Below are 20,250 nucleotides of genomic sequence, written 5' to 3' on the forward strand. Positions count from 1 at the left end.
CCCAATCCTCAATTTTTTACTAGATGTTTGGAGTAAGGAACCAAACATAGGGACAGAGAGAGAGAGAGAGAGAGAGAGAGAGAAAGAGAGAGAGAGAGAGAGAGAGAGAGAGAGAGAGAGAGAGAGAGAGAGAGAGAGAGAGAGAGAGAGAGAGAGAGAGAGAGAGAGAGAGAGAGAGAGAGAGAGAGAGAGAGAGAGAGAGAGAGAGAGCTATTATAGATCATCTTTTAGACTGGATGTTATCATACAGTTGGCTCTCATAATACCAATGTACAGTAGTTAAATACAAGTTTGCTGTCCCTTTGTCCATCAGAAAAACTTCTGGAGGCAATTGAGGTCCCAGGAGATGCTAGCATAGGAGAGTGGCCCTCATACACTTATCTCAAGTCTTCTTCCAAATCCAGTCCTGTGGATGGCCCTCTACCAGACCTTATCACCCAGGCATGCAAGACAGGCTCTGGAGGAAATTATGGGTGAGCAACAAGTACTGGAGCTAGAAGTAGAGTTATAACCACTTCTAGTGTCAATAAATGAAAGAGACAAAAAACTAGAGAGGGAAGCCAAGAGCTTAACTGGGAGTGAGGGCTCAGGACAGAGTTAGGGCTAAAGGATTAAGATATTAAGTGGTCATCCAAGGCCAAGGGACAGTCCTTGAGGGAGAGTGGTGAGGGCCTTTCCACTGTGCCGTCAGTTACACGTTCCTCTCAACTGCCCACTCTAGAAATTCTATTCCCACTGAGTGCGAGCGGATTGTGGGACAGTCACCAAGTAGAACAACCTACAAGACCACCAGAGGGGCTTCCCTAACACTCAAGCCAGAAAAACAATCACGGAAAATGATTCCCAAACCAAATTGTGTCTAATATCTCTCTGTTTTCACTTGATTAATGGACCCAGGCTCAAGGAGAAGAGTTCCTTTGTCCTGCACCCTGGGTCCAAGCCCCACTCTCTATACTACCATCATCTTCTCTGGATGCTGTGGTCTCCACTAAAGGGACAACACAAGGTGAAATGCAGCCATTTTGTGGTCAGCAGCAGCTCAGAAGCAAGATGTCTTAGCGACAACATCCAGTAACGCGCTCTTTGTCAGCACCCACATCCCAGATGGCTTTAAGACCTTAGTGTCAGCCGAGTGGAGACAGGGCTTACTTTTAGAAAATATCGTGAGCAATTTGTGAGAAACTTGTGAACCTGCTTTTTTTTTTTTTTTTTTTTTTTGATTCTTCAACCTAATCATTTGTGTTTTAAAAAGCTGCCTCTGGATTCAAGTAAAAGGGGGACAGTGAAACAACCAGATATGGCCTGCATCATGGAGGAAACTGGAGGTGAGGAACCTCATCTTCTCAGACATATTTCGTGTGTGTGTGTGTGTGTGTGTGTGTGTGTGTGTGTGTGTGAGGGGAGGAAATAGAGAGAGAGGTGAGAGATAGAGATGAAGAGAGGCAGAAAAAGCAAAAAGAATAGAGACAAAAAAGGAGAGGGAAGAAGAAAGAAAGTAGGAAGTTCTGAGCCTTAAATGTTTTAATACATCATTGCAAAAGGGAATTTGAGTAACCAGTTTTACTCCTTTTGCTACAGCATATCTAGACTAATGTTAATTTGTATGCAATTGTAAACATCTCAGACATTGTTTAGAGCTTTTTTTCTCTTTAAAGGTTTGCAGACCATCAGGGGATTTTTTTTTTTAAAGAAAATTTCCTGATTTAGTTTTTAACTATTCATGACTACTCTGGAGATAACTGAATAAAGAAGGGAATGATCAGGAGGTTTTTCAAGTAGCAAGCAGAGAAGAATTTGAAAAAAGAAAGAAATGATACAATCAGTACAATTATGAATGTTCCAAACCAGTGGGTCAGTTTCTAACCTGTTTCTCCCTGAAGTATATAACAACCAGAGAGAAAACAGTCTTTTAACTAGAACATTGTTAGAAGAGAAACAGAAAAACCATTGGTCCTCCTTGAGGAAGTGTGTATCTGGTTTAAGTAGCTATTGGAATTAACTCTAAATGAAAACTAAAAAACTATCTTTCTATCCAAAAAGATCTTCCTTAATGAGACATGTATAGGACTTTGGAGACTATGGATTTCCAAAATAAACTGTTTAAAACAGATTTTAGCCAAAAATATATTGCCCATTTCAGTCCTTCATGTTTTATGGTGGGAGAAAAAGATATACCCATGCCCTATTCTTTCCTCCACCCAATAAAACAGAGCCTGATAGTAGATTTAATTAACAGTTGTTAGATTACAAAAATAATAATAATAATAACCCATAAGAATGACATAAAGAGAGGTTCAGCATAATTTTAACCTTTTATCACCATATACTCATTTCTTCACACTTAAAGTGAAGTTGTAAAGAAAATGATACTCCTATCTTGTTATACATTAATTAGCCTCTACAACCCCTCATGGCTTCCAACTGACAAGATTATATTATTTACATAATTGCTAAGTCTAAATGTATGTCTCCTTAAGAAGTCCAATATTACGTAGAAAATTCCAGATTCAGAAAACAAGTAAATTAGGAAATGGTCATATTTTCCAGAATGTAAATGATTAAATTCTTTTAAAAAGTGAACCTCCTTTTTAAATTTTAGTAGTGATTTGATTAATGTATAACCTAAAGGGACATATCTAGCATATACAAGGAGGTGAGATCCAGAAATATGACTGTATATTGTCACTCATGAATTTTATATCTCAAGTTTGAGTGAAAAAATGTATTGGGAAATTTTATTGTCTGCCTTGATTAATCTATGTCCTTTGGGACCACTAAGGTCCAGTTTTAAAGATAGATAGGGGAGGCCTACATGGTCTGATGTTGCTGGTTTCTTTGAGGGGTCTCCTCTCCCAACAGGCATACCAAGGTCTGAAATTCCAACACTCCCAGAAATATATTCCTTTGATCATTGAAGATTATATAGTCTTTTAGAATAATTTAATAAGATAGTAATTACCAAGAAGAGTTTATACATTAAGATATTATCAACTAACATCAATGATGCTTGGTTTAGAGCAAGATACTATGGGAACAAGATAGAGAAGAGCTGTCTAGACAGGAATTGAGGATGGGGATGAGAGGATATTCAAAGGGGAAGATGAAAGATTGCCAAAGATGATCTTACTCATTTTTCATAAGGATAGTCATGACTAATGGGATTAAAGTAATCAGGAACAAAACTATAGGCATGAGAATTAAAACTCCCATGGGATATCATGTTTAGTGTCTTTTGAATGTTGGAATAAGAAGAAATGAGTAGTCTCTTGTCTGCCCAATGGATAGAAAATGAACACCTTGTCTATTTCCTTTTTGAGGCAATAGGACTTGTGACTTACTCAAGATCACACAACTAGTAATTGTCTGAGGCTGGATTTGAACTCAGGTCTTCCTGACTCCAGGGCTATCCCTTGTGCCACCTAGTTGTCCCTACTTTGTCTATTCTTCTGGATACCTTGACTTATGAATTGCATATCCCCCAAGTGGCTTTGTAACATAATAGATCAAGAACAATTCTTGACATCAGAAGGCTTGGTTCAAGTCTTGTCTCTGGCACACACTAGCTGTGTGACTATGAACAATTATATTTAATCTTTCAGTTCCCCGGGTAATGCTCCAAGAGTACACTTGGAGATGTGCTTCTGATGAATTACTGAAGGGAGCTTCAGAATCGAGTTCCCTGCACTAATGAAACCATGGGTCTGCACCAACAGCAATGTTCTTTAATACATTCTGAGCTCATTGAAGGCAAGATCTACGTCCTTGCCATTTTCCACAGAATACCCATCATACAGATCATAAACTTAATAGATATTTGTCAAAATGTTTGCCAAAATTAAATTAAAACTTGGTGATGATTATCCCTGGGGCATTTCAGCAAAGAGCTCAGCATCTCCTTTTGATTGCCTTACAGAAATTTCCAGAGATATTCACATTACTCTTGGTATGCTGGACAAAGAGGACAATGAAGGCAAGGTATGGTAAATTTACAACAAAATGCAATTGTAGAATCATAGATTGTTTGGTTAAAAAGACACCCTTCATTTTATATATAAAAGAATGGAAATTTGAAGAAAAATAACATCCTTCTTCACAGTTTTCAGATCTGTTGTAAAATTTCACACCAATCCCTTTTCACCTAGACACTGTAATTTCTTTCCAAGTTCCATTTATCTCTAGATTAGTGATACTTCATATGGTGCTATCTTTCCCATGAAATAGCAGCTTTAATAGAAATCTTAATTAGATTCAAATGACTACATTTAATGATATTTTAACAATCACAGAATCCAATTCTCTTCAGATTTGTGCAAAGGGCATCCTTTCCAGTGCCATTTTGATGTCTTATTTCAAACCATCAAATTTATGCTCTGATTGAGCCTTCATCAGAGTGGTAAGGTACTTTTATGTTTTCAAAAGCAAGGCTAGTGAAATATAAGCTCTAGTATGTCTTACCAACGTGGAAAAGATTGAATCTGCAACTGGCTATAGCTAAGCTGAGATACAAACTCACCAGTAAAAAACTGCCCATCAAATGGTAGTTATTTTATTTATTTCATTTTTAACTTAGAAGCTCATTCATTTTTAACTTTTAGGAGAGAAACTTTTGTCATCTTAGAAGGAAAAAGTACCCAGTTTGAAAAATTGCAGATCTTTTGAGACATAGAAGTATATGAACTATTGAACCATTGAAGTATGTAAGAACTATATTATATGTTGATTAAAAATAATTAAATTATTCATTTAGTAAAATTAAGACTTCCATTGAAGCTGTTTATAGCAGGAGAGGGGAGAATGAGCCAATAAATCACCAATGATCAAATAACTCAAATAGAAAGCCTCCTTAATTTTGTCATTTAAGAGGTTCTTGGAAAAGTCCCAAAATATCATCCTGCATGGGATTGTTGCAGATCTTATCAGACATTCATTCTTTTAGGTTTCCAAGTCAGTTCTAACTCTTAAGAGACCCTTCTCTAGTTCTTCAATGACTTCATTCATTGATACAAACAGTCCCTCCCTCAATGGAGATTACAACTCATTTGTGTTCTCTTGTCCTGGATGATTCTGTCATATTGTCTTCTACAAAGTTTTTATTTAAGCAATATATTGACTCTACAAGTTATTTATATACTTCAGAGACATTAAATGTATCACCTGGACTGTTCATATGTTGTTGTTCCTGTCAGGTCCACTTCTCTTCCTAGTTCTAAATGATGATTCTTGTGCTAGAGACATCACAGTATAATGGGTTAAAACCTGGTCTAACAATAATTGGATGTTAGAACTGTTCAGACTTAAAAACCTAATGTCTTAGATTAGAACCTAATGTTTGTACTAGCTTCATCATTTCTGTAGGTTTTTTTTAAATCAGCACATTATAAAATGACAAACATTTTAAATGGGTGCTTTTAAAATTATCAAATTTTAGCATAATTATCTGAGATCAGTGTGTTGTGATTTCATCTATGGCATGACAAAATTATCAACCTCTCATTCTTTTTACTGCCTCATTTATTATGAGCCACTTAATACTATAAACCAAACAAGACAGTCTGATACCAAAAAATCCATGTATTACAAATTAGATAGCTTCACTTGATAGAACATTAATTTAAAATAAACATTTAAATAACTTATTTTTTACTGAGTATGGACAGAATTCTATTTCAGAGGGGAAATTGTGCTAATTGTCAAGTGATCATATATAAAATGGCATTTAGAAAAGTGCTGGTTATATAAAGATACCAGATACAAAGCATACACAGATATATGCGTTCATACATTTCACATAAATGTAAATATATAATGTAAGCATTTGAATGTACTTGTTAAATTCATTATATTTTAAATGTGCTTTTCACACCATTAAAATCTTCATTTAAAATAGTAAGCTTAATGAAAATGGCAGTTTCAAAAAAAAAAAAAAACTAGTCTAAGAGTCAGAGCTGACATCTACTGGCTATGTGATTCTGGAAATAACATATAAATATTTCAGTCCTTTGGGAAACTCAAGCTCTAAGTTGTAGAACGGGAACCATGCATCACTGAAATTCCATGTCTCAACTATTTCCTATATAAAAAGTATTAGAAAATGTTCTAGTCGACTTAAATTCATTGCACAGCTGATTTCTCCACTGTTTTCCTGAGCAAGCTGAAACTTTATTTCTTTTGAGCTGGTGGTATTACAAGACCCATAACTATATACCATCATAAGAAGAATATTTTTGCTTTAAAAGATAGATTTCTGTATTGAAGCAATTTGAGATCATTAAATTACTGCACAATTTGAGATATCTTAATCTTCAGTTTTCAAACCAACTTTTTATTCATATTCAGAGTCTAGTTGAGATATGTATACTACAGATGGACTAACTAAACATATTAACCATTCATTTGGAATGTCATAGTCTCAATAAGAATTTTCACAAATTTTTTTTTCTTCTATGAGTTGTTAGGTTGATCTCTTTTGAATAATCACATCTCATTGATGAGGTACTATAATGTTTGGGGTCTTAGAAACAATTATTACATTGCTCTCACAAAGATTGATCATTTATGAGACCTCAACTGTCAGATATCCTTCATAATAATTTTGAAAATTCTGACAGGCATATATCTGCTTTTATTATGCTTCAGTAACTAGAAGGATTGAATGGAATGATCTTTGTACTTGGATTTATTAAATAATCTTATATCATAATATGAGCATTAAGCAATGTTGTAGGAGAACCTTTAGAGCTATTCTTTTGCTCTATCAAATCAAAGTTTTTGAGGCATGAAGGTATTTATAAAATAAGGAATGGACTTTTGTATTCTATCTTTTGGTCAATTGTGTGGCTGTAAATATGTGGTCTGCTATAGGGAATTATTTGTAAATATCTGTCTATATAATTTCTCATATTTTTATCATCAATATACTACATACATTTATAGATCATTCTTATAAAGAATATTATATTAAGATAAGAAATTGGGAATACCATTAGTTATAGATATCCTCTTTGCCATCTTTTTGGAGTAGTGTTGTATAATCTATTTTTCTCCATTCTGTTGCTACAATCACTACCTTAAGATATTATATAAAATGAATGCTCAATTATTTCACATTTATGTTGTCTCTAGTATGGAATTTCACTTGTGTAGTTGGTCTAATAGATTTTTCCCAAATTCAAAATCTTATATTCTTTTCTTTTTCCTCTTATCTTGGTCAAAATGTGGGTTCCATTGTTTTTAATGATGAAAATATATCATTATAGGATCAATGACAGCTAGGTGATACTTTTCATCTATTTGACCTATTGACATTTTTATCTATGAATGCCTTTCTTGGAATAGTATGGTTTATTGGGTTCTCGTGCAAAGCTTTCTGATGAATTGCTTTCTGCCGCCACTGATTTTCACTGTTTACTGAGGCAATATTGCTTATAATCTTCCACCATTCTTTTCAGTAATAGTTAATAAATAAGTTTGTAAACAAAGCTAGTTTTGTCTTTGACTATCATACTTCTCCTAAATCCATGGTCTCATTCTTGAGTTTGAGTGAGCAGAAACCCCTGCACCATTGGGTGTCTGAGATCTCAATACCCTTCTCTGGGTACCCTTCTGCTTCCTCTGACTCCATGATTCCAGTTTACCTTTTTCCTATAGTCCACACTGTAATCCCTTGCCTCTTACTCAACTTTGTGATTTTATGCCAAAAATATAACCCACTATTTATTCATTCTTTAAATTTGATGTTGATATTACTTTTGCTCTAATTAATAATTTGACCACAACTAATGTTGATACAATTCCTACATCAGAAACTAGTAGCATTTCATCCTTTAAGATATAGTCACTTTCATTTCTTGTATTATTGTCTTGTGCTTACTATATCTATTACATCGTGATGTTTTTCTTCAAAAAAAGTAGTTGTGATATATTGGTTTGAAACTTCTCAGTTCTCTACAAGTCTTTAATCACTTTTCTTAAACCAAAACCATATTTTTCAATACTTTTCACTATCCTCCCCTGTTCCTTTACTCTGAGTATCAAGTTATGTTTCTTTTTTAATTTAAAGGACTTTATCTAATGGTTTATAAAATTTTCCATCTCCTAAACCTTTAACAAAAATGTTAGCACAGAAGTTTTTAATTCTTTTCAAAGTGGACTCTTGCTTATGCTCACTGTACCATGAAATAGTTATCAATGTCTGAGTATATAATAAGAGAAAGTTCATAAATTCTTTTGTTTTTATCTATATAAGGAGAATCTGTCAGTTATCTTTCCATTTGGCTACTTTTGTCTTCTAATTTTGTTTATCAGAATAATGTCAATAATAATGTCATTAACTCTTCAAATAGTATGTCAGTCAGTTGATCATTAGAGAAAGATCTCAAATTTTGATAACAATTAAATTTTGATATTAACCATGAAGTTAATATTAACAATATTTGTTGTTGAATTATTTTCAGTCACACCTGACTTTGTGATCCCTGTTAGAAGTCTCTTGGCAAAGATACTGGAGTAATTTGCCATTTTCTTCCCCAGCTCATTTTACAGATAACTGAAGCAGAGATAAATTATTTGCTTAGTCACACAGCTAACAAGTGTCTAAAGTCAGATTTTTAACTCAGGAAGATGATTTTTCCTGACTTCATCTTCAGCACTCTATCCCTGTGCCACCTAGTTGCCCTTAAAAAGTATGACATTTTTAGTGTCCCTGTCCTATTTTCACAACTCCATTACAGAAGCATAATGGTGGTACATGAGATCAAGATATTCTCTCCTTTTTTTGTTCTATGTTTGGTCATTGTCAAAAAATCCATCAGCCAGCAGTCAGCCTACTGGAGTTGTCACTTTGCTTTTAATCAGGTTGGTCCTCTGACTTTTAACTCAGTGGGGACTGCCCTTGAAACTTTTGTAATGTGGTGAATCCAGTCATAACTTTAACATCACTACCATGGTCTTCAGTGATTACAACTCACCTCCACACTATTAGACATCAGAGTAGGATTTTATGGAGGAATCCTCATTATTAAATGTTAAATACCCCAGGATGGGAAATATGGAAAGACTTCTCCAAATTTGCCTTCATAAGTGGAAGGAGTGGTGGGTGAAGGAGCAGAGTAGAAAGAAAAAGTGATTCTCCTACTATATATGGGTATAGTGAAAATGACCAGACCTCAGTGTTTTTTTTTTCTCAGCAGCCTTTATACTAAAAGTACAATCAATAACTTTTGTTAATTGTTACTATAACACATCTTCTTTACACTTCAGGAAAGCTGAAAAAACTGAAGATGAGAATAAAACCAAGAGAACTGCTTCAAAGCAGTAGTCACAGATACAAACTATCCCAGACCACCCTAGCCTGAAAGATGTTTGAGAAATGTAATTCTTAGTAAATTTGTTGCCACTTTCATTAACTTTTACCACTCAAAGTTTAATAAACAGAAACTTAGCTGATGCTGTAAAATGCTGAGAGCTTGATCAGACATGAAGGAGGAAGCTAAGATCATGCAATGCATGCCAGGCCATCACCATTAGTACTGACTTTTGACTTGCCATGGAACTTTGACTCTAGAAGAGAGAGTGAGACTGAGAACTCTGTACAACTTTGCTTTACTTAAATCTAATTCACATGATTAATTAATTGCTTTAAATTTTTTGAAACTTGAGAATTAGTCTAATTCCTTCTCAGGCCTAAATCATTCCAATAGGATGAAATTTTTTTGCTATTTTTGAAAACTTTCTATTCTAAACTCAAGAGGCAACTGACTAGTGGATAGTATGCCTGGTGTGAAGGCAGGAAGACTTATGTGAAGTGAATCTGGCTTCAAATACTTATTAGCTGTGTGAGTCACTTAATGCAATTTGTCTCAGTTTCTTATATGTAAAATGAACTGGAAAAAGAAATGGCAAACCATTCCAGTATCTTTGCCAAGAAAACTCCAAAGGGGGTCAGAAAAAGTTGTACATGACTGAAAACAATGGAACAACAAATTCACATCTACTTTCAATCTGGGGACAGTTTCTTTTTCCCAGTCACCTTTGAACACTGACATGGAATATGTCATATATAAACTAAAAAATAACAACAACAACAAATACTAAACTCATCTTCATATTCAATCTGTGAATATAAACTATTGGAGAATAGTCAGGAAGAGATGTAGAAACCTAAAGTTATTCTTTCTGGTGGATATCAATAAGCATCGTTATTGACATCATATCTCTGAATCTCATCTGATTACTAAAATTTCATAACATTAGTTTCTGTTTTCATACTTCTGTATTCACAGGAAGACATATACAGTAGTCTCGCTACCATTATCCAGAATAATGACAACTTGAGTAATTCAACTATTCAAAGAATGATTTTTCATGCTTCCAAGGACATGAGAAACAATGACGTGAGTAAAGTGGTGGGGTTTTTTTGTTTTTGTTTTGTCAGTGTAGTCCCTAAACATCCTAAGGATGCTGAAAGGATCCACTCAAATAAAATATGTAAAGTCTCTGTAAACCATAGAGTATTAATGTGAAATTATAAGATACCATCTCTCTCATTACAGCCATCATTATGGTTATTTCACAGGCCCCAAGAGAAATCAGAATGTTAGCCGGGGAGGTTTTAGTGTCTCTTGCTGACCATGATTTCAACTCTGTGATGGATGAAGTACAAAGACACTTCAAGATCCTGGAGCTCCCTGATGAATTCACCGTCCTTGCCCTGGCTGAACTGGCAACCAGCCATGGTATAGTCCTTCTGCCAGCCTTGCCATCTGGTTGTTGAAAAAAGACAAGGAAATACTTTCTCTAGGAAATAACCCAAACTAAACTAATTACCAGTGGTTCAGGTACCTTTCCATATACCCCTAAGCAGGAATGGCAAGCTGTATGTAAAAGGAGAAAGAAAAATCTACTTTTGTGTTATAGATTAAGATGCTATGATAGAGTTGTTCCATGTTGTCCTTCATCTATAAAGATGACAGTGTTGATGCATCATCAGTAAAGTATGGAGATTTTCACTGGACAAGTATTGGGAAAATATTTTCTGAGATGATTCATTGATTCTATCTGGCCAAATTCTAGTGACATGTATTTGCAAAGTAGCTGATCAGGGCTTGGGAGCATTTCCATTTAATAGGGAATAGTGCTAATCCTGAAATCTGGAAAATTTAAGTACAACTACTGCCTCTGAAATATTTAAGCTATGTGACTGATGAAATCACTTAATCTTAGCAAGTCTCAGTTTCCTCATCTGTAAGATGCACTCTCACCGAGCTGTTGTGAGACTTAAATTATTTCTGAACTTCAAGGGGTTTTATCAATACCAGTTATTATTACTGTCATCAAAACAAAGCTAACTAATTTATACCATGATTAAGCCAACAATCCTTATTAACACGGTCACTGACCAATGGAGCTAATTAGCTATGACCTAACAATTCTCACTTCAGAGAATTGAGAGAAGGCCACCCAAGAAGAGGCAGAGAAGTAGCTCTCATGTACATTTGCAAACTTTGTCTCCCTACATAGGATTTTTTTTTGAATTTGCACAAAGTATATATACACCTGTTTTTTGCCAGATGTAACTAATGTCCAATTTATTTTGTAATTATAGCATGATTGAAGAGGCTCATGTAGACAATGCAAGGGTGTCCACCAGTTAAGCTCTTCAGCTAATTTCTCAATCCATTCTCCCCTAGTTCCTTCTGTACCAAGAACTATGTTTTTAACCCTTCCTGATATTAATAGGAAACTTAAGAACAGGCAGAATAATGTGAAGAACCACCCAGTGGGAGAAGGTAATATCATTGTTCTCTTCCATCTCTTCTCTGCAGTATCTGAGAGCATACCATTCATGACTATGACCTTACTCACTATTCAAACCATGGTAAAGTTGGCTGAAGAAGAAAAAATGAAGAAAGCATTCTGTATCGGTAAGTATTTCCTCAGCTTCCTTTTCATTTAATAAAATTTCACAAGGTACACAGTTTCTTCTTCTAAGTAACAGAAATTGAAAAGTTTAGTCTTATTTTTAGTGAAAATCCATATTCTTCTACTACTCACCTTTTACACTTTCTACCATCCCTCTGTCCTTACTTTAACCACAGAACATTGTATTCTCATAGTTACAGGAATCAAGTGGGTTTCAAAATTTAAACTAAACTCTGTATCCAGCTCTCAGAATGCAATGTTTTGTTAGTATATGACTAACAGTTCCACTTCCAAAAAAATCATAAAATATTTATAAAATAAAAATAAGGTTGGAGCACTCAGAAATCATCAGATTCATTACCCTTTTTCAAGCAGAGAGATGCTTATTCTATTATTAAAATTCTACAGAAAAGGAGAATCACTAGGTGTTTTTTCCCTCCCAGAATTCATGCTAATGCTCGAGAAACCACTTGTACTGTAATGAAATGACATGAAATATCTCTCTGCCAATAAACTATATATACTCTTTTAAATTTGGGCCCATTAATTGTCATTCTCAGTAAAGTTGGAGAATGATTAACTAACTACATTTTCTAGTCTTGAAGATAGTTAGGATTCTCCTTATACAAATTCACCTACAGAAATGCCACTTTTGACCATAACTAAAGAAAGGAGTAAAATTTTGGGTTTGAATATCCTAGGATCATATCTGTGTAAATTAAGTAATTTTGCAAAATGGCCAGATTCAATTGACATAATAACTAAGATGACAAGAGGATTAATAAAGACATTTTCTGATTTCACTACACAAAATTTTCTGAGATGAACTGTGATCCTAATATGAGTTAGAATCACAATCTGTCAATAAATATTTTAAAAGCATTTACTGCGGCCATTGTATTAACAGCTGGGGATATAAAGTAAAGCATAACACAATCCCTGCCCTCAGGGAGCTCACAATCTAATAAAGGAAAAAATGGAAGAAAGGGCAAGAATGGCATCTAGAGCTGGGACTTCGTGAAGTCCTACAGCCATGTAGGAATTGATCTGAGGAGGAAATAATTACAGAATAGCATCTTGCAGATGAAATGAGTTTCTGAAGATCATGGAGACTGGGAGAGATTGAACTTTGTGACTATTGGGTTGCTAATGCTAAAATATTACTGAATTATGAAAATAATCATTGATTTAGGTGACCAAAACTCAAAAAAATTTAGACTTCAGGCTGAATGGAAATCAGCCAAGACAGTTAATATTCTCTGCCTTGTCTTTCCTTTCCTGAGTATTTCATGCGAATCTATATTTGAGGGGCAAACAAGCACTGATATCTATCAATTGTCTTTTATGTTTGCTGATGGCTGAGAGAATTGTTATCAGTAAATAAGTTTGGTACTAAATGCAAATTTGATGACCCTAATGTTGCTTTTGCAGCCTATAGGTTTTTAAAAGTGATTTGTAATATTGATTTATTTAATCAGTTTTCTTCCTCCCTTCACCAGTTTTTCCCTCCCTTCCTGATTTGTGTTCCCTTCTGTCTCCAATTCTCTCTTTAAAATGCAGCCCTTGAGAAATTCAGTAAGGCCATTTTCAAATATATCAACCACTGGGAAGAATTTCCTTATCCTAAAATGAATGCCAACCGGCTCTCTGATAAAATCTACATGCTGTTTCGGTTCATAATGGACAAGTGGACATCAGACATGACCTATGAAGTAAGTAGGAGCTATAAATGGCTTTAACCACTGCTTTTTTGTGGTGTGGTTAAGCTTTCTTGTCCTTCTATGATGATATCAATATATAATTCCATTCAGAAGCTATAGAGTTTGTTTTATTAATTACAGCAATTTCTTTGTTTTTCCTTCTATTCTATGTGTTTTATTTGACTGACTAAATGAATAATAAGAATGGTATTAATATATCACTTAAAGGAAATTCAAATCATTTAGGTTTGGTATGAGAGGATGTACTGTTCTACCTATGTGTTCTCAACTTTGTTTTATTACTGTAATATCTTCTAAGAGTGTTTAATTATATCCTGTGAAGTCATATAATTATAGCCACATCTACATTTTTCCTTTTTTATATTAGAAATAAAGGGGATTTATATGGGATAACTTATTTTTCACATTTTAAGTTATCCAATAAGTTTACTAGGACATCTTGGGCTCTTTTCACAAATGAACAAAAATATTTTAAAAGCCTAAATGGCTTTATTTTCCCTTGGAACATGACTAAAAAAAATCTTTAAAAATGTAACTACAAAAAATGAAATGTCTGGTAAAGTTTCAATTCTGATTTTATATAATGCCAGAGGTAATGATGAAAATATTTGTAAATCATTTGTAACTTATTTTATGCTTACTTAGTACTTATATTTTGAGTTTATGCCATATTATATTTCTTTCCTAACCCCTCTACATTATCTTCCATCACATAAAGGAACTAGCCTAAGCATCATTTTAAAAGTCACCTAGTTTTCATTGATTGGAACAAGAGAATGACTTCTAATTTCACCTAGCCACAGTTGTTGAGGAAGGATGATAGAGTTGGATGTTGATCACCAGAGTTTTTGTTTCTATCCCTATATTTGCAGATCAACCAAGCAATCATCAAGGCTCATGGTCCAGCAGTGGCCCTCCTACTACACCGGGAAGACCTTCAGGAGTTTGCTTTGCACCATGTACCTTGGCTTTTAAGCCAATATAAGGATGTTGAAACAGATTTCTATGTCACTCAGGTAGGCCAGGAGTCAATCACTGAGGGAATAAGTTCTAAGACCTTCTCACAGATAGTACTGAGGACTATAGGGTCACATTCTTGGAGTGATATGATTTTGGAGAAATGACACGGGAAATGACATGCACCTGAATTCTGAATCTCCAACTTACTGTGTGAGCTTCAGCAAGTCACTCGCCTTCTTCAGGCTTCAATTTTCCCACCTGTAAAAATTGGATTATATTTCTCTAAGCCCCCTTCTCACTTAAAATAAAAATTTAATTTTCTCTATTTGGATAGTTTGCACAATTGTACTTAAAATTAATATTAAATTAATACGAATATAAAAAGTAGTGAAGCTAGGTGACCAAAATTCTTTATTAACTCATGGGATTTCTATATCTAAGGCTGCTAAGTAGGGAAATATTACATAAATGATCAGAAGTGGCAAACACAAGCCCTGTACCCCAAGTGGGTTCTGTCTCTCCCTGTGCCTGCCAAAATGATATCAATATCCTGTTTGTTGCACATTATACTCCTGTTCCACATTTATCTATCAGGTAATCTATCTAACCAGTTTCCACCTTAGACTTAGATATACTGGGTAAATATGAATCATCATTATTTCAGAGTCTAAAACAATTATTGGCTGCAGCCGACTTTTATGAAGTCTACATTCCAAAGAACACAAAAAGTTCCATCTTTACTCTCTTACAGAAACAGGTAAGAAATAGACTTTGTCTTTATTTTTCTAACAGTATTGCTTTTCCCCTTTAGTTTCCATTTTATAATTGTCCCTCTTCATTCCACAGATCTGTAGCTCCTTAGAGCCTAGAGTTAAGGAAAATGAAAATGAAGCTGTACAATGTTTCCTCATTCTGGGTAAGAACATCTGGTAGGAAGCAAAAAAACCTAGCTGAATGCCAAGCCCTCAAGGTAAACGGGACCCTAATGCATCCTCAATAAAAATGTTGACTAGCAGTGATGAAGAAACACTGACAGGCATATCATTAGCTTTTTTTCACTTAATACTGTCCTTCCTCCTTTGGATTCCTTCTTATATTCTTCCATGCTTCCAGTGATTATCTCCAAAGCAACTCCTCGCTTATTCAGTATTTCCTTCAGATTTTCATAACCAATCTGATCCCACATGAAAGGTGGGTAAGGTAAGGTAAACGCATCCAATTTGAACAAGAGGCCTTCTACAACATCCCTAAAAAATGTGTTCATCCAAACTCCACTTGAAGATTTTCTTTTATGAATAGCTCACTATCCATTTTACATTTGAACAGCTTTAAAGGTTATGAAATTTTTGCTTATAACATCTGCCTTTTAGTGACTTCCATCCATTGTTTCAGGTTCTGCACTTTGGGGCCACATAAAACAAATACAGGCTTCTTCCATATGGCAGCCCTTTAAATACTTAGTAATAACACAATTCCCGGTCTTTTATTCACCAGGTTAAACAAACAGTTTTTCTAAACACAACTCATTTAATATGGATTGCAATCATCTTATTATCTCAGATATCCTTACTGGATATTCTCAAATTTGTTAAGAACTGAATACTTTACTCATACTGTTGCTTTCCTTTTTCTAAATTCCCTGTCTCTATAATGCAACCTAAGGTCTAATTTGAGTTTTTGGCTGTTATTAGTCAACATTATTGATAAATTCTGAATTGTCAATCCACTAAAATAATAAAAAATACTCTTAATATTAACTGTTGTCTAGACATCCTTCCCACAGCTTCCACAGATGGCTCTTTATATCCCAATTACATTTCACATTTTTGGAATCAGCTCATTGTTCCATCTTCAAATTTTTTAGATCCTAATTTTGTTCTACATACTGTTGTTTTTTTTATTTTCTTGTACTATGGATACTTAGAAAGTGCACCATCCATGCTATCATCTAAGTCACTGGAAAATTTTCTTAGTGCCCTATTATTTCTATATGAAGTATAAAGGAATTTTTCTCATGGTACTGAAAAAGGAGTTTGCCATTGGCTAACAAAAGTATGGCCATATCCCCTGTAGCCTTTGTTCAGTTAAAAAAATCTTAATTTCTCTCCTTTCACTTGCCTACTTCAGGAGGCAGGAGAAAGGGAGAGGGAAGGAAGCCTATAACAAATATGGATAACTAAATATAACAAATCATTGTTACATATATATAATACCATTGTGCACCTTCTAACCTCTACTCACTGATCCTTGTCCTTCCCACTAAAACCATACAGGAAAAGCCAACCTTTCTTCTATCAGACAGTCTTTCAAATATTAAAGCACAGCAATTATGCTCCCTCTGTGTGCATTCTTCCTCACAATAAATACCTCCCAGGTTTGTGGATCTTTCTTCTTTTAAATCATTTTGAGTCCCTTTATCATCATGGTTGGCTTCCTCTGAATGTGTTCCCCTTAATTAACATCTGCTTTAAAATGTGATATCCAGAACTGAATGAACACAATAATCCAAATGTGCTCTGATTAGTAGAGAGTACTATAAAACCATAACCTCCTCTATTTTGGACACTATAATTCTATTAATGTAGCTTAATGTAGCAAAAACGCATTAGCATTTTTGACATCCATATTACACTGTTGACTGATAGTGAGATTACAATCAGATTAAATCCCTAAAATTTTACACACATGAACTAGCTCTAAATCATTCCATCTCCTAAAATGATGTGTATGATTTTATATCTTTCTCTATTAAATTTCACCTTATTAGATTTGACACATTGTTTCAGCCTATTGAAGTCTGTGGGGATCCTGACTCTGAATTCCATTAATTAAGTATCTCTCCCAGCTTTATGTGGTATGCAAATTTGGTAAGCATGGCACATCTTCCTCTAAATTATTGATTAAAAAAAAAATGAAGAGCAGAACTAAATAAAAGACAGATCCCTGAAGTGTGCCACTAGATATGTCCCTCCAGATTGGCATCAATCTATTGAAACTACAATCTTTGTAGTTGAGTGATTATTCAACAAGATATGAGTCCATTCAATTTTACTATCATCCAGTCCACATTTGTCGAGTGTACTAATGAAATCTAGATATGTTTTATCAGAGATAATTTTTTCATTTTCCAGTCTGCTAGCTTTATACAAAAATAAATAAGCAAGTAAACAAATAAATGCATAAATATATAAAGAAGACAAGTTAATTTGCTTTTTTGTGAATCCATTTAGTTGTATGTGTTTACTTTCCCTCCTTCTGAGCCCTTGAAGATAATCTATTTTATGATCTATTGTAGAATATTTCTAGGTATTTATGACAAAGTCATTAAATTATTCTGTATTTTTTCTGTTTTTAAATGATTAAAACAATAATAGAAGAGAGAAGGGATAAGAAAGTAAAAACTTCAAGATAGACAAAATTTTACCTATAAACCAGGTATTCCAGAGAGCACAGTGGAAGGGATAGGCAGATTTGGAATGATACTTGTGGGAATGAAGGAAAGGACAGTTATATGATATGTGTACAGTGATAAAAGGTGGTTCAAAATCATTGGAATGAGTAAAGTATGATGGGATGGGAATATGTTAATTACTGAAGAATGAATTCTGATAAGTTATCATCATCCCTAAAAGAATAGGTATGGAGATGGGGCAGGTTGATGGTATAAGTGAGCAATGAGCCTGAACTTTCTTATGTCTTCAAGACAGCCTCAGAGTGAAGTTGTCCTAAAGCATCAAACAAATTGTAACTAAAGGAGAAGATAGGAGCAGAATATAGTGAGAATACTGATGTAAGAGCAAGGCAACAAGTGTGGCATGTGGGAGGGAAAAGTGACAGGAGGATAATGGAATGTATGACTCAATAAAGACCTGACCCCTCCTATAAGAAAATTGATTAAATAGGTCAGCATTGCCTTGATTTAACACATCTTATTTTCCTACGCTTCATGTAGATAGCTAGTATGTAATCTGGTACCCTCAGAGAGCAGGAGAAAGTGAAAAGAGCCTCTAACACAGTCAGTGCTGGTACATTCTTGTGGCAGGATAAAGAATAGATGAGCATGATGGATTATGATCTGCATTAATAAAAGGAATTTTCATATTCATGAACTCACAGATAAATTTAAGTACCTTATTTTTTGCTCCTCATTTGATAATGATTTTTATCCTTTTTTCTAGTAAATTGTTTAACTTTAATTATTCTGATATCAGTCATTTCCTGTGAGAATATAATCAATTTCATTTGGTTTCATTTTATTTGGTCCTTGCTATGTTCAACACTTTCTGATTCTCTTCTTGAAGGAAGTATTCATGATATAGAAATGCTTTCTTCCCTTTTTATGTCTGCCTGTGAATTCCTCATGATGTCTCCCATTTTTCCTCATCATATCTATCATCCTCGTATTTTTGAAATCTTTATCTGGGTATTTGCCTCCTTTTATCTATTCTTCACTTTATGATGCTGGATTAATTTAAAAGTCTCCAACCAAAAATATTGTTTCCAGTCTTTGTTAAATGTGCACTATTCCTAACCAGGAACCAGTATCTTAAGCCATAGTATATAATACTAAATCCTATTCTTCAACATTCTCTTTATGGAAGTACTATTTTCCCAAATACTTTCTTCTCTTTTTTAAAAAAGTTTCCATCTGAATTTTTTTTAATTTTCTGGGTTTTTTTAAAGAATAGGAAAAAGAAAGACAGAAAAGGAAAATAAAACAATAAAAAACAATGTTTTAATGCTAGAAATATCAGGAAGGATCGAAAATATGTAAAAGTAAATTTCCATTCAAAACATATATAATAGAAGGAATTATATTCATGAATGCCCATCTTTTCTTTGCTTCCTTGAAGGTTGTTCTTTTTTTTTCTAATGTATACTTTTTTTACTTTATTTTTTCCCCTTTCATCCCCTCTCACTTCCCCCAAGCAGGCTATAGTTAAGCACAGGTATTTTAAATATATGTATATATATATATATATATATATATATATATATATATATATATATATATATATATATATATATATATATATATATATATATATATATATATATATATATAAACATACATGTACACACACACATAGTCATGCACACAGGCACACACACATATCCACACACACCCACAGATACACACACACACACACACACACACACACACACACACACACATATATATTTACACGCATCCACAGGCCCACACACAGATATACATATATCTATATTCACTCCTATTTTTTGTTGCAGTGTTTGGGTATATCTCTTCTTTCCTATGTTAACTCTTCTTCTTTAATTCTACTCCTTAACTTGCCTTAAATTTAACCCCCATCCAAAAATCCCCCCCTTGTCTTCTTATGCCACTCTTTGTTTCCCCTCCATCCATCTCTCTCCCCTTATTTCTTTATAGATCTTGGAAGGTGCTATACCCTTCATGGTATATATGTGGTGTTACTTATTTAATGCATTCCTGATGTAAGTTTTCAGAACAACAAGTCCTCTTTCTCCTTCTAATTTTATATATATATATATAATATCATATAATATATAATATATAATATATATGATATCATATAATATATAATATATATAATATCTATTCTTCCTCTGCATCTCATTTGCATAACTCTTTTTTTCAAGCTACCCAATT

General features: G+C 34.1%; 1 protein-coding gene across 1 annotated transcript in view; it reads left to right on the plus strand.

The window, feature by feature from the left end:
- The first annotated feature begins 372 nt into the window (after positions 1–372).
- MROH2B (maestro heat like repeat family member 2B) overlaps positions 373–20,250 on the plus strand; it is an 84,729-nt gene continuing 64,851 nt past the window's right edge. The window contains 10 exon segments of the mRNA XM_074282592.1: positions 373–473; positions 1,253–1,325; positions 3,914–3,975; positions 10,281–10,391; positions 10,574–10,733; positions 11,823–11,921; positions 13,480–13,631; positions 14,513–14,656; positions 15,265–15,357; positions 15,447–15,516. Of these exon segments, the coding sequence (XP_074138693.1) occupies positions 444–473; positions 1,253–1,325; positions 3,914–3,975; positions 10,281–10,391; positions 10,574–10,733; positions 11,823–11,921; positions 13,480–13,631; positions 14,513–14,656; positions 15,265–15,357; positions 15,447–15,516 (994 nt within the window). The 5' untranslated portion in view covers positions 373–443.

This window comes from Sminthopsis crassicaudata, chromosome 1 (genome assembly GCF_048593235.1).
Source record: "Sminthopsis crassicaudata isolate SCR6 chromosome 1, ASM4859323v1, whole genome shotgun sequence".
NCBI classification, from domain to species: Eukaryota; Metazoa; Chordata; class Mammalia; order Dasyuromorphia; family Dasyuridae; genus Sminthopsis; species Sminthopsis crassicaudata.